Source organism: Cydia pomonella, chromosome 1, assembly GCF_033807575.1.
Source record: "Cydia pomonella isolate Wapato2018A chromosome 1, ilCydPomo1, whole genome shotgun sequence".
Classification (NCBI taxonomy): Eukaryota; Metazoa; Arthropoda; class Insecta; order Lepidoptera; family Tortricidae; genus Cydia; species Cydia pomonella.
Window position 1 is genome coordinate 11132329 of NC_084703.1, and position 26777 is coordinate 11159105.

The 26777-nt window shown below is 36.7% G+C and overlaps 3 protein-coding genes across 3 annotated transcripts; 1 reads left to right on the forward strand and 2 right to left on the reverse strand.

Annotated features, from left to right (window-relative positions):
* Window positions 1–10866: 10866 nt before the first annotated feature.
* On the forward strand, window positions 10867–15457 carry LOC133534518 (uncharacterized). The gene is made up of 2 exons (XM_061873678.1): window positions 10867–11212; window positions 14187–15457. Exons 1-2 carry the CDS (start codon window positions 11189–11191, stop codon window positions 15444–15446), a joined length of 1284 nt encoding a protein of 427 aa, XP_061729662.1. The 5' UTR covers window positions 10867–11188; the 3' UTR covers window positions 15447–15457.
* Window positions 15458–16263: 806 nt separating this feature from the next.
* Window positions 16264–22855, reverse strand: LOC133534526 (insulin-like). Its single transcript, XM_061873690.1, has 3 exons — window positions 22706–22855; window positions 17097–17265; window positions 16264–16483 (listed from the first exon to the last, which is right to left on the reverse strand). The coding sequence occupies exons 2-3, from the start codon at window positions 17263–17265 to the stop codon at window positions 16344–16346; spliced, it is 309 nt and encodes a 102-aa protein (XP_061729674.1). The 5' UTR covers window positions 22706–22855; the 3' UTR covers window positions 16264–16343.
* A 1596-nt stretch (window positions 22856–24451) lies between these two features.
* LOC133534552 (uncharacterized) lies at window positions 24452–26492 on the reverse strand. The gene is made up of 3 exons (XM_061873720.1): window positions 26249–26492; window positions 25906–26003; window positions 24452–25336 (listed from the first exon to the last, which is right to left on the reverse strand). Exons 1-3 carry the CDS (start codon window positions 26264–26266, stop codon window positions 25084–25086), a joined length of 369 nt encoding a protein of 122 aa, XP_061729704.1. The 5' UTR covers window positions 26267–26492; the 3' UTR covers window positions 24452–25083.
* Window positions 26493–26777: the final 285 nt, after the last annotated feature.

Sequence of the window (26777 nt, forward strand, 5' to 3'; positions counted from 1 at the left end):
AGTGAAGCCTAAGATTGGACAACAGCTAAGGGTATGTTGGCGCAACTTCCCATAGAATAAGCCATCCGGGGTTAGAGGGCAGGCTTTCGCGGCTGCGCACCAAGGCGGAAGGCATTAGACACGATGATCATCTTAGACACTGCAATCACATCGATTTGCACCGTTGCACTTTTTGAGTTTGGAATCAGTTTGTCGATGTTCTCAGTTTGCTCATAGATACATACAATGAGTCTACCAAAGAGTAAAGTGAAGTTAGTATATATAGGTATAGGTAGTCTGTACTATATCTACGATTGGCCAGCGCGGAGTCTATACGGTTTTGTGAATAATACTGACTTCCGCTGTCAATACAAAACTTACGAGACGCAGATGGGTGAATCAAGTATTTGGGTCATTTTATGAACGGCTTTTTTTATGTCCGAGATGAAAATGGGAAGGTAGCATCAGATATAATACGTACCAATTTTTTTTTATAAAGAAATCACATTTCCACACCGAGGAAAATATGAATTTACCGATTAATTTGTTTTTAGGCTACCCTTAAAAAATACTTAAAGGCTCTAATTACTACTGTGCCCTGTCCGGGATCTGTTTTTGACAACATTGAAAATTCTTGCTAAAAACTGTACATTAGTATCACTTATTGAATGTTAAATTTACATTTACTTGTTTGGGATAAATACCTAGCTCGTGATGGATGTTTAAATTTTGTCCGAGTTCGTGAGTAATTTTTTGTCGAAATACTTCAAAACCAATCACTTCAATGAGGTGCGGAATCATTTTGTTGGAGATGCCGACTCTAGTACTATACCTCAATGCCAAATGTTCATACGATATTCCATTATACATATAAAATTAAAATCAACTGCGACGAAAAAAATAACATTTATTCTTATTTAGAAAGATACTTCTGAACCCTACACGGAGCATGTGAGCATGATTCGACAAGCTCTTGACACATTTTTATTTTATTTACCATTGAGAAGGGAAGAATAGCGATCCTAATAAAATAACGGTACTTTTTCTAAGAAATTTCCATTTCGGGAGAAATCGGTTTTCAGTAACTAAATCTTAAGGGGGGATCATGTTGCTATAGTTTTCATTGAAAGTACTTGTTGCTTTTATTTTTAAGATTTTTTTTGTATTTTTACACATACACTTGGATAATATTCACTTTATCAAAGAATAGTTGTCTAATTTGTTTTAAATTACCTATCCAATGATACCCCACATCATGCGTTAAAGCGAAAAAATAACAACGGGTTGCACTCCGGGACTGCCGGCAGAAGTGAAAACTTGAATATTAACGTTGTGCATTTTTGATATTTTGGAATGGTTAGGGAATAATTTTGCACGAATTGCTTTAATTATCAGTATAAAAGTACTATCTTTTTTATGGTAAAATACAATATTCATTTATTGCGCTATCGTACACAAACATGACAATTTATATTATATTAAAAATGTAACACTTCAGAACTATTACAATTATATAACATTAAAAAGTTTATCTCTCAGAAAAATCAACTTCCATCCATAATTTCTCTAACACCATCGTCATTACTAGAACCATCATGGAGTTTTTCGATCAGGTCACGTGTTCGTCTTACGAATTTTCAATCTGACGAATCTGTCGCTCACGTGACCTGTCGCGAGTTTAATTTTTTTTTCCCCATCACAAAAAGTACACAGCGCTGCTAAAGTTTTCACTTCAATAATTACCCTAAACCATCTTTTATTATAGTTTTAATTTTACCGTTCTGTCGCCATGCATGATTTATGTATCCAAGCCAAATTGCAACTTTCTAGCACTAATACAATGACGGACCGAAGCCGCGGACAGATGCACAGATGGACCGACGGATATGGGTTCCTAGTACGGAACCCTAAAAAGCAATAAATAAAATACATGTAGGCATGTTTTCGAATTTCCAGGTATCTGCGAAATAGCCATCGAGCATCAGTACGTAGGTATTTATTTTTTACTAAACAAAAAACGGTTTTCAGATTAACTAAATGGATTCTACAAACATTTTTATTTGAACACTCAGGTTTTTTGAAGGGAATTTGCTTAAAAAAACTTTTTACAATTTATCTTCAACAAAATATGTACGAAGTGAGTAACGAGTATATTCACAAATGTATTGCCGCTGGGCATATCCCAGTCAACTCACGTATCATTTGCAGGCAGTAAACGTGATGAATTTATTTAACAAACATGATTTTTAGAGCGAAATATTCCGTTGCAAAATGGTTATCGGTGGTTTTCTGTTTTTATTTTGAAAAGTACCTATTCAGCCTCAATATTTTTTCAAAGAAATGATGGCTTTTCTTGGTCATCTGAAGATGAACAGATATATAGTTTTTATGGCGCATATTTATGAGTGGTCCAACTCCCCCTAAACTACATTCATTTATGAATCATATGCCCAGAACTTTGATACGATACGGGTCAAAACTACGCCAGTGGCGGCTTTGGCCCCTAATTAAGCCTTTAGTATCCATAACTTTGGTATCTACTAAGTATTTACTGCAGAAGTTTTATGATACTAAGTGTTAACAAAGTTTTGTACGGAACACTAAAAGTAAGATTTCAGTAGATTTATCAACCTTGTTCTATTGCTATAAAACATACCTATATTTATTTATTCAGATTTATTAAAATACGATTCTTCGAAATCAATTCATAAAGATCCTGTGACAGATAGTCCTCAATACGATCAAATTCTGGAATCCTAGCTTACTCGTAGGTGACAATCGCTATCGCTACGACAATCAAAAATACGCTATGTGTCTCTATCACTCTTCCATATTAGTGCGACAGTGACTGTTGCTTTTCGATCGCTACGGATCGTAAGCGATTTGCATGTTGGCTACTCGGCCAGGTCTTTTGGCTTTTGCCCCGCTTTGGATTCACTCACCCTCGCTACCTTACAATATAGCATTTTGCTCTATAGTGATATAATCTATTATTATACAACAACGTGCCATGTCACAAAATCTAATATAAGCGAAATCCGGTCTCCCACGCTCTTGTATACTTAGTATAGCATCACCAGTTCCACTTTTGTGGTAATGATAAAATGATGCTTCTAAGATCAAACGTTTCCATTGATTGGTGTTTGGAATTTAAAAACAAGTTGCCTTTGAAATATATACAATAAAGTTTAAATAAAATATATAATGTAAACTATATACTTATAAATAAAAATCATTAAATACAAGAAATGTAAGACTCAATTAGTAGTTTCTGTGTAGTAGTTATTTTGTGAAGTGGCCCGTAAAAGGGTATGGGTTGTGGCCTTCTGGCCTAATATCATTACTAAGATTATGGTTTATAGCTTCGGATAGCACGCCTTTCAAGCATCTCATACATCATCCTATTTTTAGGGTTCCGTGGGCCAAAATGGCAAAAACAGAACCCTTATGGTTTCGTCAGGTCCGTCCGTGTTCAGCTATTTAACTCGGAAACTATAAGATATATCTTAGCGAAATGTGGAACGTAGATGTATTTTGTGAACCGCTGCTTACTCGTAGTTAAAAAGTATAATTTTAAATATTTTTTTAAGAGCTGCTCTTCAGGCATATATGTAACTAAAGTAAAAAAAAAATAAGAATAATAAACTTGTGGCATATCATTCGATACGTCTAATCGCTCGCAGCACTAATCACGACACGTTGTCGTTTTGCCTCTACGAAGCATTTCCGCTACATACCGTGAAATCCATGTTATCAGCTACGACGAAGCGCTACGACCGTAGCTCAACGCTGAATGTTAAAAATAGCATTGAGGTTGTGAAGAATGTTTTTTGATTCAGTGAATATTTTAAAGAATAATCGGTTAGAAATTCAAACCTTCTAACTGTTGAACCGGGCGTGCAAAACAAAAAGAATAAAAAAATTAGGAATATAGAGCTTAATAAAAACTTTACGAAAATTAGTTTAAATTTGATCGGTTGAGGCATTAATGACTTTTTTTTAAACTTGTTATCTTATTAACACAACGTAAGTATAATTTGCTTGAATGGCTTTTTTTGTTGTAGAACGGTACGGATGCGCGGCCCGACACGCACTTGGCCGGTTTTTTGTTTCATTTTTATTTTGCCAATTTGAATGACCCACTGATGGGCAAACGCCTCTCCTCTACTTCTCCATAACTCCCGATGTTGTGCTTCTTCCGGCTAGTTTTAGAGGAAGGCGTCTCGTCATCTCCACCGGGCCTACCCCGCCCACGACATACATTAACTTGGTGGCTATGTTAGCCCATCTATTCTCATGCATGCGATAGACGTAGTCGATTCAGTCCTATCTGACCTGGAAACCTATGGGAACCTCGCCCGCCAATTAACCCCACTCTAAAAACTATCCAATTGAATTTTCGAGAGAGAAGAGAACCGCATACATTGCGTGAAAATGAACTGTGTTCTAAAATAAATAAAAAATTTATTGAACTGATACTAAAATCGCATGAAAATACTCGATTTTTTTGTCTAAAATACGAATACACTTTTTCTTTGGAAACAGGTGGAAAAAAATACTTTGTTTTTTGTTTTGCAAATTTAGAAAAAAAAAGGAAACCTATAAACCTAGTTTTTATTGTGTCAATAATATACTAAGAAATCATGGAGAATGGAAAATATTTAGAAGTGGAAAAACGTTTTCCTTTTTTATATGGACGATCTCGTGGAATACTTCCCTCTTAATTAGAATATTTATCGAGTACCCAAAATCCAAGCTTACTACTAATTTTAAAATTTCAGGTAAAGGTATCACTACTACTCTTCTCTTCGATGGTAGCAGTATAAACCATCTACTCTCCGATGTAGAGTCGTTGGTTATCTGAGAAAATCTTTGTTGATGTTGTGCAACCTCTAAAAATTTACAGATTTTTTTGGCATATAATATTTTTTTATCAGTGAGAACAAGAATTCGAGCGAAGTCAGATGTCAAATTCTGAAAAATGAAACGTCCTAGTAGGTATAGTAACTACGAGTAGTTTGTGTGCGTAACGAGTCGACTATTAGTAGCCTAAATTCTATGGTAAACCTTATTGTATGTTATGTATTATGTATAACACTGGTTGTTGTTCTTGCACTTGCTATTGCCGATAAACCGATGTTATGTAAACAGCCTATCGGTCTAACTATGTTATGTATGAATTGCCTAATATGTACCAAAATTTACAAGAACTGAATTTTTGATTATCGTTTACTGTTTTTTCGCGATTCAATTTATATTATTTATTCCAAGAATGACACTCCCGCTAGGCCGAGCCGGTACCGGCCCGGAGCTTCGTTTTCTATGGTAAACACCACGTGATCACCGATCAGCCGTCATAGAAAATGACGTGTCGGATACGTGTGACGTGTCTAGCGTGAGTCATCCTTAAAAAGTGTAAGTATGCGAGTGCTCGTTTACAATAGTAATCGGAGCCTGATATAATGCAGGTAGATAAACCTCTGGTTATTAATTTTTCATTGAAATTACGGACTACAGATGTGTGAAAAGTGGGTTATTTACTAGTAACGGCTTCCTGGCCTAGTCGGTAGTCACCCTGCCTACAAAGCAAAAGGTGACCAGGGTTCGAATTGTGGTAACTCGCTAAGGGCATTAAGACATGATTTACTGAGTTATTTGAACTTAACAGATTAAACATTAAAGGTACTAAATCCTGGCGTAATAAAAATAATTGTACCTTAGCGTTTTTTCTTAAAAATGAAATCGATAATTTGAAAAATTATAACGCCTGCAAAATTGTAATAGCAAGCAAAATATAAAATGAGTAAAACTTGGAAACCAAAAATAAAATGACTCATATTATAATTGAATATGAAGGTACAAAAAAGGTACAAAAATTTGGCTTTTATAGAATTTATCAATAACCACGGGAACATAGCGTAATAAAGTACACCCGCCATTCTGACTGTCAGGATGGCGGGTGACCTGTTTTTTGGTAATAACTTTAAGTACCGTGAGGTACAATTTTTTTTAAAGGAGGTACTAAATAGTACAAATTAGGTACAAAAATATGGTATTAGGTACACCCGCCATTCTGACTCTCACGAAATTTTGCATACTTATGTAAATCGAATGACAATGCAATATTACTTATATGATGATGCGGACCTGATCTGATGGAGACAGAAGGTGGCCATGGATATTCTGTGATGAAACAACGCAAAATAATTGTGTCTGAGGTTGTTAGAATTGTCTTGATGAGTATTAGTTGCCTGTGGAAAGAAAAGTACATTCAACGATAAAAGCATATACCTACCAAATGTGTTTTTTTATTGCAAAAACCTTATTTAATATGTATCACCATTTTTTTTTTCAATGTCAGATATTTTTTATACACAATCAATTACGTACTTGACTGACCCCATATTAACTTGCACTCTTGTCATTCGACACCCATGACTCTACTGCCCTACATGTAATGCATTAGGTATGTATGCCACAGGCGACCAGTAAGCAATTACGTATGTCATTTTCTCTAGTTAGGGTATGGTTGCGTAATGACGATACTTGGTGTATTTATAACAGGTGCTTATCTTGACGCCTGGAGCTATGGGCTATGGGCCCCATCATCCACGCTGTTAACTGTAATAAACCTTATTGCAGAGATGTAAGGTCCATCAATCGTTAGTTATAAGAGTGTTAATACTTACAACCACAGTATGTATGTAATATGTACACTTTTAACATTACCAGTAAGTATATGTTATCAATTTATCACTCAGACAGTAATATAAACCTTAAGGCACCAAAATAGGCATTATTTTGAAGAAAATTGTACGAAGCAAAATCAATCCATCCAAGATGGCCTACGCTAAGAAGCCAATCGTTTGTGCCTTAGCGAACGAAAATATCGCTCTATCACTGGTCCATATAGTACGACAGAGAGACATTAGCGTTTCGTTCGCGGCGGCTTGGCTAGGCTCCCAGATCAATAACAAATCGGGTTCTTGTTCATTAAAATTGGTTCTTGATCAATAAAAAAGGCGTTAGGTAGGTATGTAGTAATTATTTTTCGGCTCAGTGAACGCAAACCCGAAAGGTGCCAACAGAAACTCCGCCGACAAAATGCTGTCCGTGATGTCCGTCTCTCTCCGTATGTCTGCGGGCTGTACATACCTACATATTCACAGAGATACTGTAGAGGTTGTATAACAATATTTTTGACAAATATTCAATATCAATAATCAATATTCTTGACTTGACTACGTTAAATGTCTGAAGGTTGTCTGGAAGAGATCGCTGTTTTGCGAAAAGTCCGCCAATTGTTACCTACATATTTATACCTTTTCATACTTGGTGCCATTTTTTTTGTAGTGTTTAATAAATCAATATTATTAATATTCCACAGTACTGGTTATTTCCTAAAATATTTTATATTTAAATCAATGACATAAAGATTATTTAATTTACTTAATTTTATTGTAATTATAATTGTTATAATAAAATAAAGAAAAATTTGTCATAAAGTAAATATAATCAGCAGCGACGGAAAGCGCCGAAATTTTGAAACGTAATTAATACTAGTAGTTCGCCCCGAACAGAGAACTCGTGGTTCGCTAAAAAGATAAATAGATTGAATTTACTTAGTCGGCAGAGGAACGAAAACAGATTTAAGTCACCATAGAAATTAAAATAAACTGTATCTGTGGTAAGCCGTAATCTTTCTTATCAAATGTCTAATACCTACCTACATCATGTAAATTTTATTTAGTTTTTATCTTGCTAGTTATTTTAAAATCGTAAATTAAAAAACAATACTACCTATATATGTGTAAACCGAGCACAGTTGATACCAAATTCGACCATACTTTCGTGCAAATAAGATGACCGGAATAGCAAGACCCCTCACAAATAGCTTTTTGGCCTACTAGGGTCTTGTAACCACGTAACTCCTTGATCGAGCCTGCTCATAAATGAATGACTAAAATACAATGCCCTCAAATACGCGTTTACCTAATTTCATTTAAATTATAACATATTTACTTAAGTTATTGTCCATCAAAATATCCTCTGATAGTTAATCTTGAAAACATCGAAATGCCGGGATGTGCCCCTAGCCAGCCGTGTGTTTCAAGTTGAATGTAAGAATTTCGCTTCGTTCGCTCGTTCAATAAGAGCCTCGAATCGCTAGAGGGTACCATTTGGCGTTGAAACTCTAGGTCCGTGGGGTCCCAGCGCGCACAAGTTTTTTGCAGAAATCGCGAACTGGTGACCGAGGAGCTGGCGGCTTCCTCGCACAACGTATCAGTATTACGATACAACGAGGAAATGCCGCCAGCATCCTTGATACAATGCCTCAATTTTAGATTTAATCTATTCATAGTAATCCTCTGTATATATCCATTATGTATATTGTTATTGTAAATAAATACTTGAAAAAAAGTAATCATAATAAATGTGAAGTGTTTGTTACCCTAGAGGCGTCGACCTTTTTTGTTATCCGTTAATTTCAAGGGTACATCCCTGAGCTTAAATTAAGTAACTTTCTCAAAGACACTGGTATTCTAATGAACTCCATTTCGGAGATAATCAATAATATTTTTTCCTTATAAGGCCCTTACGAGCGTGTACTAGCCTTAGGGCCTGTTTATATATTACTTTGTGTTTAGTACTCGTACCAGTTCATACATTTGTTACTAAACGTAAGTACTATCTCGAACGATTGATGTTCGAAATGACATTGATATGTCACAGTTTTCAATTGTTTGGTTGAGTTTAAATGTAATGCCCATGGTACAGTCGACAGTATCTGATATTCCGGACAACTTTTCCAAATAAAGATACATTTCTAAAATTCGCGCTCAAAAGTATATTGTTTACAGTCTTAGTTGTTCTATATTAAAGACATCACTTTTTGTTAAGCTGTTACAGAATGGTAGATACTTATGAAACGTTATTTGATCCGCTACTTTTGATGCTGACTGTACTACAACGCTATATGCAACATGTAATTAATTTTTATAAAAATAAAAACAATAAAAAAGTTTTTTTTTTTAATTAACTATACCATTTAGTTTCCTTCAAAGTACTTACTGATACCCCGAAGTTAACGAAATTCAATAAAAACAAGGTTTATATTAATTATAAAAACATAACATTAGGCTATTAGGGTTTATTTACGGTGATTTGAAAAGGTTTGTGAGTTAGAATAGCAGCAATTAATAAATATTCACGTGTCGTTGCCGGCCTGAAGTATCTGTCTAGAATCCGAATGTCATTTTAAGATCTCACGGACTGTAGTTAGAAGAAAAACATATGTAGGTGAGCTCTGTCGTGTAAACTTATCTATACGTATTAGCATTAATTTGTTTTGTCGATTTCTAAAATACTAGTCATTCTGACTTTTTATAGCGCACTTGTATGTTTGAGGAATTCACTAAGTCCTTCGGCCGTATTCATACTTATAACATATCACAGCGATATTCTTCAAACAAAAATTTCACTTTTCACACTGACAGATCGGAATCGTATCACTGTGATATCTTATAAGCAGTGTTCGAATACGACCGCTAGTTGAAGCGGTGGCTCGGTGGCAGAAGCAGGAGATGCGAGCTTATACAGACGAAACACTGAAAGACCGCATTATAGTAACGCTCGCATCTGTGACAAACTTCATAAGTGCGTGCTTGTGCTCGCGATCGAAATAGAATAGCTAATCTTCTAATAGTAAAGTTATATCGCTTTATTTATTGATTTTGTACACGAGTGACTGTATTGTAGTCATGTTCGTTGTTAGTAAAACCAATGGAATATGCCACACTCATAAACTGATTAGGTAGGTAACCCTAACAATAGATGTGTGCAGCATTGTTAGCGAAGCGCTTCGTGTCTATTTGTTTTTCATTGACCGTTAGCGTTCTAACAAATTGTCAGTAGCAAAGAGCATATAATCACTACGTGTCAGTAGGAGCAAAAAGTTTTCAGTTACTATTGTCGATGTTTCTAGCTCCGATATACTTTTAATGGATACCAATTGCGACTGGGAAACTGGAATAAACTAATGGCATTCGTCTTTTATGATCTTCATTATGTATAAAAAGTAGGGGACCAAAGAGAGAACATTTTTTTTTCTTTTTCGGTCATAGTTCTGTTGTCTCAGAAGCTTGACGAAATCTGTATCATCTGGTAGCAAATTTCATTACCATTTACCACTCATAACAGAATTACCATAGTGTACTATTCAAAAACTTATCTCTTTTTCCATCCAGAGGCCGTGAGTTCAAGTATAACCCAAGACAGTAATTTTTCCACTTTTAAATTTATCCTAAAAGCTTATGTAATAGCATCGTTCGCAGACGTTTCTGCTTCTGCTTGTTAAAAATTAACTTTTCTTTTGTAATTCATTCATCAATCCAGTTTGTTTCAACTATCATGATACCGAGGTTACTTGAAACAGGTGTACCTTAAGGTAGGTTGACACGTCCATAATATACCTATGAATGCAAACCAGTGTCAGTAAAACCTTTTTACCGGTAACCGCAGCTCAAGGAGCCTGGTTTAAACGTGGCTGGACTACGTTATAGGGTCTTTCTTGAACATTAAATTTTCACTCAATCTATCGCTTGGTTGGAGCATCTTTGGCCTCAACATGGTATAGGGTTTATGTCGTAAATTCGGCATGTCCCCACATACCTACCTGCTTTTACTTTTTTTATATCCTACCTCTTTTGTTTCAATATTTAATGTTTCCAATTTCAGATTTTTATTTATTTAAATGAAATACAAATAACATTATTTTTATAATATTTAAATAGTTTTCATGAACAAGTCTAGGGCAATATGTTTTAATCAAAATGTAGATATCGATAAAAGTTATTTCTAAAGGCATCCATACAGCTATGTCTTATTCATTGTGTAGGTTTCTTTTTGCTTGAATACGGCACATAAGTACAATAGTCACGATCTAGTTTAGTAACAAGGATCTTACTATTAGAGACCTAGAGGTACCTACAGTGTTGGTAGTGTTTTTCCGGAGCGTTTCCTCTGCTTCCTGCGGGCGAGCAGCTCGCGCCGCCGGCGGGGTGCCCGGCGAAAGTGATTGCCAAAGCGCGCCCCACCGGCCGCCTCATGGGGTAGGCTCGATCGTATATATACCGATTCTCAAGGTAAACCAATAGAGTAAAAACAGTTCCGGCGCCTTAGCTAGAGGAACGGCCATCCCCGCCCCATCATGCGAGGGATCTGGAGCCAAGTGGTCAGTGCTAGTTTAACCTATATCAGGATATCTAATTTATTAATTTGTTTTTCTTCCGGTGCATACTGGTGATATCACATCTCAATATATAGTGAACTACCAAAAGACTTGTTACTTTTGGTAAGTTCTTGCGGTGATTAGTTCTAGAAGTGAAATAATTGTTATAATTGGGTACTTAACTCTGAAGTACCCAAAAAGGGGCAAATAGTAAAACGTAATATACCTATCTATTTCAGATAATGTTCGGAATAAGTAGTTCTACAGAAAATATCGAGTAAAATTTTAAAGAAGGGACCTACATAAAATAAGTATTTATTGGCTTTGGTGTTTTAATATCGAAATACGTATTTCAATACTTTGTGTTTATACAGTGAATACTTGTTTCTCGGTATACAAACGATAATGTAGGCAGACTATAAAGTAATTATTTAATTTTGCAATATTTTTCGTACCTACATACGGACAAATGGGGCTCTTTGAGACCCCACGGCCTATTTTTTCAAAATCCGTATACTCTTATCCTCACTTAAAATACAAACAACCGTTTAATACCGTTGGAAATTATCTAGTAGTCTGGTGTCGTTGTATAGAAGCACTCAAAGATTTTAAAATATTCAACATTCATGGGTCCCCAACACCTTAAATGCCAAAAATCAATTATTCATTTTGCATTGTTATTTCCATAAATGCTCTGCTTACATAGTTATTTATCATTTACCTACTTGTTAATACAATCAAATATTTACTTTCAATTAGTTTTAATTATAGGTCAAGTTTCATGTTACGCGGTTAACTAAACCGGGATACAGACTACACAAAAATCATCTTGAAGCTTTGATAATAGGTACCTACATTTTACGGCATCGGCAATAGTAAAACTACATTTTAAAGCGTAATTAATTTATTAGTTTTTTTTTTTGCATTCCTGATGATCTCTCAATTAGCTTATAATAATGAACTACTGTACCTAGGCTTAACATATCCTTTGTAATATCAGTAACAAATATTTTAACATGTAACCTACATATTATCTAAATTAAACTCTACAGCTAAATGCACCTAGTTCAAATATTTGTTGAGTGTTAAAAAACTGCACTATTTAAATACGAGTTCACGAATCATACCTGCACCATGTTACTTAGGAATATGTAAACGGTTCCCGGAACTTTAGTCCCTTTTAGTAGCTATATCGTGATCAATAATATTCTTATAGAAGGTATCAAACACAATGATCCCGATAGTTGTCTAAGAAACTTACAATAGTTCGTTTTTTATAGGCACATAAATATGAAGTTTCATCCGACTATTGTTTATAGATGGCTATAGGGATATAGATCTAAAAGATATCAGCACCACGCGTCTTGGAAGTCTGTCCCTATGTTTGGACAGTGAGCCACTCACCTACCAATGTTCCGATAATCATACCGATTGCGTGCATTGCATAACGAGAAACGATATCGTATTATTCTTCCGCTGATTATTGGTGGGTCACGAACCACGACCTCGTTTCACTGAACATTTAAACATAATAACATGCATTTAGTTAATTCACTCTCACGTGCTTATTAAGTAGGTTCTCTAAGTAGTTTTATGTTTCACGTTGCTTACTGAAATTCGTAACAAATGTTGGAAGCTCCGCGTTAATTCCGGAAAGCGGTGGTTTGTTATTTGACTTTAGAGGACAGGCTAACTTATGTTTATGGTGATATTAAAACTTTCTAAAGGCACATGCAAATTACGTTTTCGTAATGTGTCGTTCCTATTGAGGGCGTGTGATCCTTATTAAGGAAGCAATAAAATGTGCGTGGGCTCTCGGCGCAGGACGCGGGCGGCGGGCGCCCGCTGTCGTCGGTCACCGCTGTTGCGCAACTCTTGCATAATGCGATCGTGAGCCATGTTATTAGCCCCGAGCCCGAGTGCGAACTGCGTTAATGAAACGGGTGGACCACGGGTGGACTTTCACTGGGATGTTAACTGAATCACCTAGAGAAGCTGATTTTGACCTTTTGGGTTATGCGAAGGTCATCATTATTTTTTCTAAATATTACCTACTTACATATTTATTTGCATATTAGATAGTTCAGTGGCTACAAAGCAATTAAGTAGATGAAATAAGAACTTCATAGAATACCCTAGTATGTTATACTATTACTTTAAATACCGGCACAGTCAGCGTCAATAGTGACGGCTAAAGTGGCCAAATACATATATACTTAAGACTTTGATACCATGTTTTTAAATAATTATTATGGATATGCTCCAACTTATTTTGCCACTTTGGCCGTCACTACATGTTATATGATAGAAAAGTGTCAGACAGTAGTTTCTAGACCCATATAAGTAAACTGCGTAGGTAGTCGTGCTAGCATACTTTACGAGAAAGTACTGCTTTAAGTTATTTCTTGAACACATTTATTTAGTAGGCACTTCCTATTACCGGCTCCAGTTTGCCAGACCACTCGATTGAACTATAAAACGGGTCTCACGTTCTGCACTTTCCTCTTACATCTGATTCAAATGGCTTACATAATAATTATCTTAGGATGTAAACCGTGTATTACGTACGAGTGAAAATATGAGCTATTTGTTGTTACCAAGTGGTTTGAACAACTCTGAGAGTCATTTAATTCAATAAATTATGTAATCGCGCTATCAACGATTGAGTTTGGAACAGTCGGCCGAAGATGGTCGCGCTTTTGTAGGGCCATCACTTTTAAACAAATAACTTAATATTACTTATACAAGCGATTAAAGTGTATCCATCATATTCATATCTGTACCTACTTACAGATTAGCCGCGTTATATTTTTATGGTGGCCATCATAAAAAATACATACTTGTTTACGTTTTCGAGTTAAAAGCTACGCGACATTATAAAACTCTATCATTGCTCTGCGAAGAAATTTTGAATAATTTTGCTGTCTTAATTAATAATTAATGGACACATCCTTAATGTTGTTGTAATTTGTTTCAGATTACCTTAGCGGTAATTCTGCAAGTCGCTCTAGTAACGGGAAAGGCGTTAATACAACAAAATCAACAAGCACAGCAGCAGTTGGAGCCGAAAGATCAAAATTTACAGGCAGCACAGAAACGAATCGGGTACGACTACCCCGCGCCTCCTAGCGATCTTGTGAATCCATTCCAAGACCACGGGCATCTAGGCCACGATGTAATCGAGCACGTCCACCACGACGATCACGACGACCATGAGCACCACGATCACCACGAGCACCACGAGCACCACGATATTCATGACATCCATGACCACCACGAAGAGCACCACGTTGAAGAACACCACGAAGAACATCACGACCATCATGACCATCACGATCCAGGATATTGGAAAAAAAAACTAATCTGGAAGCCAGGATGGAAGAAAATATGGAAACCGGCAAAGAAACAAATATGGAAACCTTCATGGAAGAAGATTTGGAAACCCATTTGGGTACCGACTAAAATTCCGGTATGGAAAGAAATCAAAGTACCTGACTGGAAAAAAATCTACAAACCTGAGTGGAAGCCCATAAAGGTGCCCGCGTGGAAGGAAGTGAAAGTTCCGGATTGGAAAAAAATTACCGTTCCTGTATATAAAGACATAGTCGTGGCAGGGTGGAAGGAAATACAATTACCCGCATGGAAGAAGATTTGGGTACCGGAATGGGTAAAAGTTGGTGTTCCTGGAGAGAAATACCTAGGCAAGGATCACGATGGATGGGAATATACGTCGCATGATTTGTGGAAAAAGAAACTAGTTTGGAAACCAGTATGGAAAAAGTACTGGAAGCCGGGTAAGAAGCAGATTTGGATTCCGGACAAGAAATTAGTATGGAAAGATGAGTGGAAGCAAATCTGGAAGACAGAAAAGAAACAAATTTGGATCGATGATAAGAAATTAGTTTGGAAAGAAGCCTGGCAACAGATATGGAAGCCATCTAAGAAACTCATATGGGTACCTGACAAGAAATTGGAGTGGAAGGAAGCTTGGAAACAGATATGGATTCCGGACTGGAAGCAAATATGGGTTCCGGGAGTCAAGAAGATCTGGAAGCCAGTGTGGATATCCGAGTGGTTCCCATCTCCAGACCACCACGAGCACCACCACGAATCCCACGGGTGGGACAGGAGCGACAACAACACCGCCGCCAGTCAGAAATCGGTGGCCGTTCAGCCGGCGCCGCAGCAGCCCGCGCCCAAACCACCGCAACAGTCTACGTGGCAGTTTCCCAAATAATCTAATATTAAGTACCCATTGAGATTGTTAATTGTTGTACATATAGAACAGAAACGTGAGAGTCTGTATGTCGTGTATCGGTCTTCTTGTGATCAGGAAGGCGTGTCTTGTTTTCTTACTCAAGACTGTAATAAATATTGGGGCGAGACTACTCCAGAGTAACAGGAAAACGCACCGCACTGCACTTATAGGTAAATTATTTTGATTTATTGACACTGTTAGTATATATATACCTTCTTATATTAACATATAAGTGCAAAGCGAAAATGTGGTGCGATGCGATTGTTAGTATTTTGCAGGACGACTTACTCTATGTAAGATGTTGGTCGTTACTGAGGAAAGCTTTAACTCGTCATTAAACAGTCATTGTAAGTAATACTCGTAAGTTACCATATCAATAAGTCTGAGTAGTGTGCATAAGGTGCTGTAATTGTAATTATTTAGGCTTTTCTAGTTCACGTCTGGGACTAGATATAGGCTTACCTGCCCACTGATGCATGTGTTTTGTTGTTTCGTATTGTTAAGTTTTATTTTATAATTAGATACTTTGTTTAAAATATAGCGAAACCAATGATTTACAACAATTGTTTCTGTTTTTTTTTAAAGTTTTTTGTGGATTGCTGCGGCAGATTTTTTGGAATTCGTGCAAAATTTATTTCTTACTAAGTTCGTCCTGATAAAGAAAATAATGCATTAAATAATTTTTAGGAATACGTTTTAATATAACTTGAAGTTAATTACTGCATTATACTGTTTGACACTTGTTATGCCGACCAATAGGTACCTACATATATGATTAAAAATAGAACAACAAAAAGCAGACTAATAATTTGAATTTAATGACTTAAAACCCAATGGCATGTCTATAAAGTATAAAAAGAGGTATAATAGCAAAGTTTAGCAATGGTTGAGCAGTTCGGTGACGTGACAGGGCTTCGAGCAGCAGGCCTCGATGAGGTTCGACGTGAGCAGCGTCCCAGTGGCTCGCCGCGCCCGAAATGTGAAGCGTTCTGGTATCTTTGGCAAGAACTTTGGATCTGCAAATATAGTTAAATCAAATAAACGCACAGTGCACAATGTGGAAATAAAACTTTGTTGTGGCAGGTCAAGTTAGAGAACTAATGCTGAAAGACTCGGCTAAGTTAGGTTAGGTCATGGTCAATCGGATGAGGGTAATTGAAAGTATTATTCTGAAGGGAAGCCAGCTCAAACATCAAAGCCAAAATAATTAGATAAGTAATATTGTTTCATGATATCTAAATTAAGAACCAAGGGTGCCTATGTAGTGCGTAAGGTTTACGTTATTAACTACGAACTGAATAATCTTAGAATGAATTCCTAATTAAACAGTTTAAAAAGTTGTGACATTGAACAATTTATTTGGTACGAGCAACGAGAAAAGGAAATCTCTCTCTGTACAAAGTGACCACCACGAAGATTTGCTTAAAAAGTGACCTAAATTCATTGCTAATTTGTACGGCACGTACCTATGTAGGCATTCTATACCGTTCAGGTATGCACCCTGAGTGCGAAATACATAGCTGCTTCAGATTGCGAATCTTATACAAAGCTCGCATAGAACAGAGGATGCAATCTATGGCCCATTTTGATGTGAACTCATATTTAGATTCAGTGCCCCAATTGACATACCTAACGGTAACGATGAAACATTGGAGTCGACTGCTTCGGCAGGGAAGGGATCTATGCCGTAGCAGTACATTGAATGTGCCTTGACCAGCTCTCTGCCGCAAAGGATGGTCTGCTCCGCAGAAGCCTGCGAGGCAGCCGCCCCCAGCAGCAGTAACACCACTACCCACATCTGGAAACAGTACAGTAAAGTATCAATATTAACCATCGCAGATTGCACTCGCCCTGGGGCCAGGGAACGCACGTTCCAGGCGTGCACGCTCTATGCTGACGCTGCCCGCCATACATTTGTTTTAACGGTTAAAATTTATCCTATATAATGACGGTCAGCGTCAGCGTGGATCGTGCACGCTCAGATCATGCGTTTTGGTGGCCAAGGATAACGGTTTTATTACACACTGTTGGATACATTTTGAACAAGTGGGGTTAATTAATCCGGTGCCAACGGTTATTAAGGAAACAAACAAAAGTCTGTGGTTAATGTGTGGCTAATATATGTATGTACATGGTTTATGGTATTCTCTACTCGTATGGTATATCTTACGCTTCGCTAAATTGCCAGTCAATGGGAAAGGCGACTGTCAATTTACATACAAATACAATACAAATAAAACCGGCCAAGTGCATGTCGGGCCACGCTCAGTGTAGGGTTCCGTAGTTACTCTTCCGTCACAATAAGCTAAACTGGAGCTTAAAGTATAGTAAATTGTTAACCAAGGGATGAAACGGTACCTTTCATCCGAGTTAAACAAGTAGGCAAATTTGCATAATCAGTACCTAATTAAAATAAGTCTTTTTACTATGAAGGGAAAACTTTTTGCGATAACTCAAAAACAGCTAAACTGATCATGTCCGCTATAGTTTTCATTTAATGTCTTTCTTAAGCTCTACTTCCACGATTTTTTTCATATTTTTTGGACCTTTGCTTCAAAAGTTAGAGGGGGGGGGGGGGGGACACATTTTTTTTTTCTTTCGGATCGATTATCTCCGAATATATTCACTTTATCAAAAAATGTTTCTTGAAAACCCCTATTAGTTTTGAAAGACCTTTCCAACGATACCCCACACTCTAGGGTTGAAGCGAAAAAAAAATTTCACCACCACTTCACGTGTAGGGGAGGTACCCTAAAAAAAATTAAATTTTTAGATTTTATTGTACGACTTTCTCGGCTTTATTGATTTATATATCCATGCCAAATTTCAGCTTTCTAGCACTAACGACCACGGAGCAAAGCCTCGGACAGACAGACAGACAGACAGACAGACAGACAGACAGACAGACGGACATGGCGAAACTATAAGGGTTCCGTTTTATGCCATTTGGCTACGGAACCCTAAAAATGTACCATCGTGCATTTACTGCATCGTTGAGAGCGCTAGCAATGTTTAGCTTTTACCGGCCTTCCCAGTTCATAGTACATAAACAAGACTGAAACTTGAATACTATGGATGCTGGCATGCTTTGCGTGTTCATCCTCACCTCTTCTTCGTGATCGATCATATAATTACAGAAAAATGTATAAGGAATAAGTATAATGGCTCAAAGATGTCACAATAATCAAAATTCCTACTATAAATGCTAAAGTAACAGTATCTGTTACGTCTTCACGATGAACGGATTTAGATTACGTTTAGTATGGACCCGAGATATTTTGAGGCCTGGGGAAGGACATAGTAAGTAGAACAGTTTAATCGCAATAATTCACTGTCATACTTTTAAAACTATTATTAATAAATAATACTATCTAGGTTTCTAGGTACTGCTTACTGAACCTTATGCTTGGAGAGAATATATAGATACTAGCTGTTGCCCGCGACTTATTTACTAATCAGACTGATATCAGAAGACCATGGACAAAAAATATACCGAAAACCTAACGTTACATTGTGATTGTAATTATATTATTATACAGCGCAGCAGTTAAGGGGAGTTTAGGCTGTAATCAACACACTTTCATAGGTTTTATAAAAAATGGACGACTTTTATTATTTCATACAAAATAATTCAGTAAGCAATGTATAGGGAGCGTGCATGAACTGTAGGAGGCAGCACACGAGCCGTCAGATTTTTGGCGCGAGGCGTAAATGTGATGTTTTTTGTTCCGACGTAGCCCACAAGATGGCAGAACCTACTATGCACAAGAAAACGCGTGACGTGTACATGTGCATGTTTATTGTTCCGATTCAGGCCACAAGATGGCAGACCCTCCAACGCGCACGGTCCCTATCACTACTTTGTTTTAACTCACAACGTCTCATTAATGACGCGACTATGACACGACGTCACAACTGTCACAAGTGATCATGATGTACGAAAAACATTGCCGCTCGAAAAAAATGCAAAAAATAATTATGCTCTGGTAGTGAAGACTAAACTAAAAAATCTTTCAGAATTGTTTTATAGCACTAAAACCTACGTCTAGTTTAAGTTTGAGGTTATATCAAAAATACACACTGTATTGTCTAATATTTACAATAGTTATTTATTGATACCCGAGCAAGCCAAATATTATAGCCACGAACATAGCGAGTGTAACGAAGAGTGAAATCTTGAGCATTGCGAGAGTTTCAAGGCGCGAGGGTTAAACAAACTTTGCTACCTAGTGAAACACATAAATTTTCACCAAACCAATGCGAGAAAAACATTACAAATCAAATTGAAATAAAATATATTTATATATTTACAATAACAGTACACATCCAAATTATTATCGTTATTAAATATGTATCATTCAAAATCAATTTAACCAGGCAACATTGCCACTCTTGTGAATAAAATGCAACATTCTCATCAGTTTTTAAGGAATCAAGAGAGCCTTTACGAGCTGGTTTGGGGAAAATTATTTTACAGAGAGTGCTGCTTGTAAATACACATTCATTGATAAGATTTCCTATCGTGCATGGCCACATTTCATTGTGTACATTGTGTTTAAAATAAAAAAGCTTTCAGTGGCTTTTCCCACCCGGGGCCGGCCGAAGATTTTATAAAGAAATGCCACCTTCCTTGATGTGCCGCCCGGGGCTAAGCGTCCGTACCCTCCCCGCGTCACTCTATTTTCATAAAAATAATGTTAAGAGGATAGGGGACGGCCGCTTTGCTATGCAAACGTAGACCCCATTTTCCTCTCTGGATATTGGATTATGGAATATCCAAATAAAAATATATTTATAAATTTCAATAACAGTATACATCCAAATTATTATCGTTATTAAATATTTATCATTAAAATCAATTTAACCAGCCAACATTAATAACGTGTTCATATAATTTGATGTATATTAACAATAACTATGCCCCTAAGCGAAACCCAGTTTTCGTACAAAATTTTAAATGCTTCTAACTCTTATAATAATTAGTAATTCGAAAAAAATCCAGAACCAAAAACGTAGGGGCATGCTCGTAGCTATGATCGTTAATCAACCTTTGCATGAAAAGGTGATTTCGCGCGGGTTCTCCGATTTCGTTTTAATGCGGTTGTTATAAAGATTTTAAAGATGCATTCGACAACATAAACGGGCGTCCCTCATTGACGGAACATATATGTCATTAATATAATTATAGTTTCAAATTAAATTAAATCACAGATCTTCTCACAAGCACGACAGGGTATTAAATTAAATTTGAAATTCATATTAACGTAACTAGAGTGTAGGTAAAATATATTTTGAGGTAAATTCAGTGCCAGTATAGGGTAGGTGCTTTAGATTTCGTCCAATTATAAGAGTTGCCAAATTTGAAATGCAAAAAAAAAGTCTTAAATGTATTGTATTTGTTTGTATTGCTCATATTGTCTATTTTAGGTTAATATTACTCGAATATAAATTATATTTGCAGTTTTTTTTATAAAAAACATAGTTTGCAAAAGTAGTGATAATTTAGTTTCCGTCCGCCTATGAACTAGTTTTCGTCCACGTATGAGCTAGTTGCCAACCTTTGTATTATTTAGTTGAAAATCGATTATATATTTTGTTTTAAGTTCTGATGTTGTATATTCATCATTTTTAGTTACTTATATAGCTTCTGCCCGCGACTTCGACCGTGTATAATGATTATTTACGTGATAAACCTATGTCCTTCCTTGGGACTCAAGCATTCGAATTCAACAATCCTTAATTGAAATCGGTGATATTGAGAGGAAAAACAAATGTATTACAAATAAGCAAATATTTAGTATTTGGGTTTACGTCCTTTCGTGGACGAAGACTAAATATTTCATAAAATTGGTATGTTTTTACTCATCTACTAAATTTCTCTAAGATTTCTTTAAAAAACCTCATTAGACTGCTTATTTTGGTTTTATTATACTTCTAAGTATACATACGTGCCTAAAAAGATTACTTATAATAGCTAGAATAGTAATAAAATTTTCCATGAACATTTCCAGTCTGCACTTATTTTTCTTGGTTTTATGCCCTCTGAAAGGTACGGAGGCGAAGCTGCAACGAATATGTTTTATTTTAAATTCGCTACTCGCAAAATATTATTTTTTGTAGATTTATTCTTATAGATTCTTAAGGATTGCAATTAGTCAAAAATTGTGCCGTATGGTTTATACTCAAATTGTACGCAATTCTTTGTAGCAACTCCGTCAAGTTCAAGTGGACGGAAACTAGCGCTGGACGGTAACTAGCACACTAACTAACCCTATGCATAGTATAGCTACTAACATTTATTTACTTATGCCTACTTTGAAAAAGTAATAATAGTCGGTTGTTGTATTATAACTGGCGGTAGTCATATTCTAGTGGTAGGTACAGTGGGCCCCGACAATACACTGCACATAGTATTTTGCCTATTTTTTATTAAGTTCAAATACAATATGCCGGGTGGCAAAAGGTCTATTAAATTTTTCAGCTGAGTATATCTTGCGCCGACGACCGCAAACTTGATCCTTCTTGCGTGCGTGCAACGTGACCATGCACACACGACTTAGAAACTTAGATTTCAGTTGGTAGGTACCTAAGTACTCCTTTTATGTATATTTATCCAAGTTACAGAAACAAACTAAATTAAAGAGGTTCCCTACACATATTTTAGTTTCCTCTATAGTTAATGGTAAATCGTGGTATGGACATTGATGTAGAGTAAAGGGATTCCTAAGGTGTTTGATGTTACAATAAATAATTATAAAGTGACTGGTATTAAAGTAGACGTCCGAGTACCTACTCCACATGTCGTCTTTGAACTTGAGTCATCACAGTGAATATAAGTGACAGGAGGGCATGTCGAGCACTAAGATGTTTACCTTAGTAAAATTTTAATGGTACGAGCAAAAAATCACTTCTTGACAACTGGTACACAATTCATCTCAAAATGCTATTTCAGTGGGATTAAGATTTTAAAGTACTTATATTTTTATAGTTAACGACAGGCAATGAAAGTGTTAAATATAAATATTTTGTCTCACCCTGTTAGGTGTCGCGTAAATAAACGGTTTGTAGGCACTTATAACTTCTTATTAGTTAAATCTATGTAAAAACTGTTAAGCACTGATCGAATAAAAGATTCTGAATTTAAAATATTTCGAAATGTTGAGATATGTGCAGGTATTTTCTAATAAAACATAAATATTGATTAAACCAACGTTATAATAAATTGTATGAACACTCACCACAACCTAAACCGCTGCGCCGCGGTCCACAATCAGATCGAGACGCTGCGGGGCCTCCTTTTATACCCTTATCTAGGGGGTTATTTCATGACACCTTATCTATTAAAATACACACTGACCACTTAGACGGACTCAGTACATACACGTGGACCTATTTTTAGCCCTCCCTGGAGTCTAGACGCGGACATGCACGAATGCAGATCAAACGACTTTTATACATACTTGCTATCTCCGGCGTACATAATTGCAACTTTGTACGGTCATAGCTACTTATTTAGATACATCCTCTGTTCATCAAGCTATACATGATGCAGATTCCTTGATGCTGGCGAGTTTTGAAGTTACCTATTGCAATAGATTTCCTACTTCACAAACATTCCCAATACTGACTGGGCGCTATTGCTGTTTATTGACAGTTCCTGATCCTGACATCACAAGCTTGATATTTTCGCCATGTCACTTACTTCACATATTTAATAATTATCGCGCTTATGAGGATAGTTTCCACCGAAAATAGTACATTTCATTGCAAGTAGGGAACAATAAACCCAATATTTTTTCGAGAGATCCGTGATTAGTCCAGCCTTGGCAGCATGGTTGCATTTTTATCATTTGTCACTATGCCTGTCACTTTCGCACTTACATACCTGTTAGAACGTGACAGGCGATAAAAACGCGACCGTGCTTAGCCCGCAGGGCGTAGAGATAGATATAGATACTACAATAAAATTATCGAATAGAGAGTAGACTCCATGATTTAAAAAAAATAAGTTGTTACCGGTATATGTTCCCGTAGGGCTAAGATGGTCGTCTCTTTATCATTAGTCACCATGCCTGTCACGTTCTAACAAGTATGTTAGTGCGAAAGTGACGGGCATAGTGACAAGTGATAAAAATGGAACCATGATACCACCGCTGATTATTTAAAATTGTATAAGAAAATTTAATTTTTTTACTTGGTTTTAAACAAAAAGTGGCCAAGTGCGAGTCGGACTAGCCCATGAATAAACGGTTCCGTACCATTTATGACGTATTTAAAAAAACTACTTACTAGATCTCGTTCAAACCTATTTTCGGTGGAAGTTTGCATGGTAATGTATATCATATATTTTTTTAGTTTTATCATTCTCTGACCTATCCATATATACCCCACACGTATGGGTTTGATGAAAAAAAATGTTGAATTTCAGTTTAAGTATGGGGATCCCCCTAAAATTATTGTGTGTGTTTTTTTTTTGTGTGAAAATCTTAATGCGGTTCACAGAATACATCTACTTATCAAGTTTCTTATAGTATAGTTCTTATAGTTTCGGAAAAAAGTTGCTGTGACATACGGACGGACAGGCAGACAGACATGACGAATCCATAAGGGTTCCGTTTTTTGCCATTTGGCTACGGACCCCTAACGATAATTTTAAGTTAGGTAGCTTGTTTAATAAATCCCTTTCGTATTTTTTTAAAGAGCATGTAAGATTACCTTTACGGAATGCGTTCGACAACAACGCGTTCCCCATGCGTTAGTGCCCCTAATTAAGTACCCACTGTTAGAGCACAAACTGTACATAATATATTTGGTGTGCGAGTGTATTTCTCAGTTTTTTATACTACGTCGGTGGCAAACAAGCATACGGCCCGCCGATGGTAAGCAGTCTCCGTAGGCTATGTACGCCTGCAACTCCAGAGGAGTTACATGCACGTTGTCGACCCTAACACTCTCCACACCCTAGTTGTGCTCTAGCAACCTTACTCACCGACAGGAACACAACACTACACCACTTACTACTTGCACTTAGTCAGGAAATTGAAAAACGGTCGAATATAAAATTATTTTTATTGACTTATATCATCCTATAAGGTAGGTAGCAGTAGCACCTACCTATATATGATACATTAATCTAAAAAACACTTTCATGTGACAAACCTTCGCAATTAATGTTTCGCAATTTTCGCTGTGCAATAAATAACAAACAAATACTTACAAATAAAAATAAGTTATTACAGCTACCTCCTTAACAAACATACCTACTTCCAAGTGTTAACACGGTTATACACTATGATTAAATCTATTTTAAGTTAATCGTGCAATTGCTGATTTTGAGTCTCAAAAGTAACTACTTTGTGGCTACTTCGATTTTTTAACATTAACTTCGTAGAAGTACGCATGAGGATTTTTATGGCCCTTTATGCGGTGTTATTGACTCCTCATTGTTTACAAATGTCGCCGCATAACAGGCCTAGCAAGTGGTTGAAGTTTAGAATCTTAAGCGTAGCGGGAGACTCAAACGGCACGGGGCTATGCGGTCACGTGTTGCACATACGATGTTTCACTTCTGTTTTGGCACAGCATTTTTTTGAAAGCGGACTATCATTGGCTTTGTCTATTTATTGGTAACATGGGGATGCGTTTTGACGACGTAGGAGCTGACGTCATGTTTGATCCACCCCGGGGGAGGCTTCGGCACCGGCACCCACTCCTTGACCTCCACGGGCCCCCACATCCGCTTCCACACAGCGACGTAGACTTTCTTCTCTTGCCAAGTTTTCACCCATCGTGGACGCCACACGAACTTCTTTTTCCAGAAGCCGTGAAACGTGGGGTCGTGGGGGTGGTGGTGTGCAGAGGAACGATCTCTGAAAACAAACAAACATTTGTCGACACCATATCAAAGGTACTTAAGTATATAAACAGTACCCTGCTACTCGTAGGTAAATTACTTTTGTCGATGATGCCTGCGAATGGTAAATAATAGAATATACCTACTAGTAGATACTTAGTCAGGTAGAAACACTTAAATGACTGGTTATCGAGAACGAGATAAATACGTGATATATGTAGATAGCAACAATAATTTTATTATACTATGGACTTATTTTGACTTTATACCACAAACTTGCTTTCAATGCTTTCAGTACATAAGAATATGTAAGTAGGGCGCATTGTTTTTACTGATAAAATTATTAATTTCATTTATTTTATGTGAAAATTGTATTTATTCGCAATTGGACGTAAGTTCGGGTGGCAATTCTCTTCGGCCCATTTGCGGATTGCCACCAAGGCGAAGTGGATTGCCACCACCAAAGAACCCCACAGACGTAAAACCCGAACGCTGGCGGTACCGGCCATAGCAATGTCGTCGTTCCGACGTTTTCCAAATTAGCGCCTCATTCAGAATGTGCGAATTAAAAAAAAACACACTTACATGACTGGTTTTCCAGCATCTGATTTCTCTTCTGTCTTCGCTTTAGTTTCGGATCTCACTTGGCTGTTAAATATTATAAGTAGGACACTGAAAACGATCTGAAAACGTAATAAACTAAATTAGTACGTAGGATGAATAATAAATATTCTTTGGTGTTTTAGATCCAAAAGGCTTTACTATATTAGGAAAGTAAGATAACAGTTTTTAATCTGTGAGACCTTACAATCAATAAAATAAAGATAGTTATTGGACACCTTGTTAATATTATTGACAACTTTGAGTTTATTTAATTTAATTTGAAATCCCTAAGTAATTTCACTATGTAATTAAACAATTGAGTTACCAAGAATTTACAGCTCATAATGTAATTTTTTGAAGTCAAATGTACGTCTGGTAACTTGATACTGAGGTAACATTAAACTATAAAAGGCTTTTATAGGGGAATCGTATTTGCAATAATAGTCAGGGCAGTTCAACTTTAACAATCAGGTGCACGCATGGCGTAAGTAGGATCGGAACCTCGTCTAGACCACCTTAAAAAATGACACATTGCACACTACTCACATACTTAAATATTTATTCAAAATTGCGAACTGAATACTTTATCATATATCGTGTTTAAACTTTTTCTCGTCTGGTCCTTCGGCTCTAGTTATTACTAGCTATTACATACTAAAATTATACATATACAACTGAAAATAAATGATTATTATTCCTACTTATCTACATTATCCTTGCCTTATCCCATTTACTTGGGGCCGGCACATCTAATACTGGCGCCATTTTTGGCGGTCTTTTGTCATATCCGGCGTCAAGCCTTGCGTCAAGTACGTCTAATTTGATGGTCGAAGCCCAGTTTGTCAGCGGTCGGC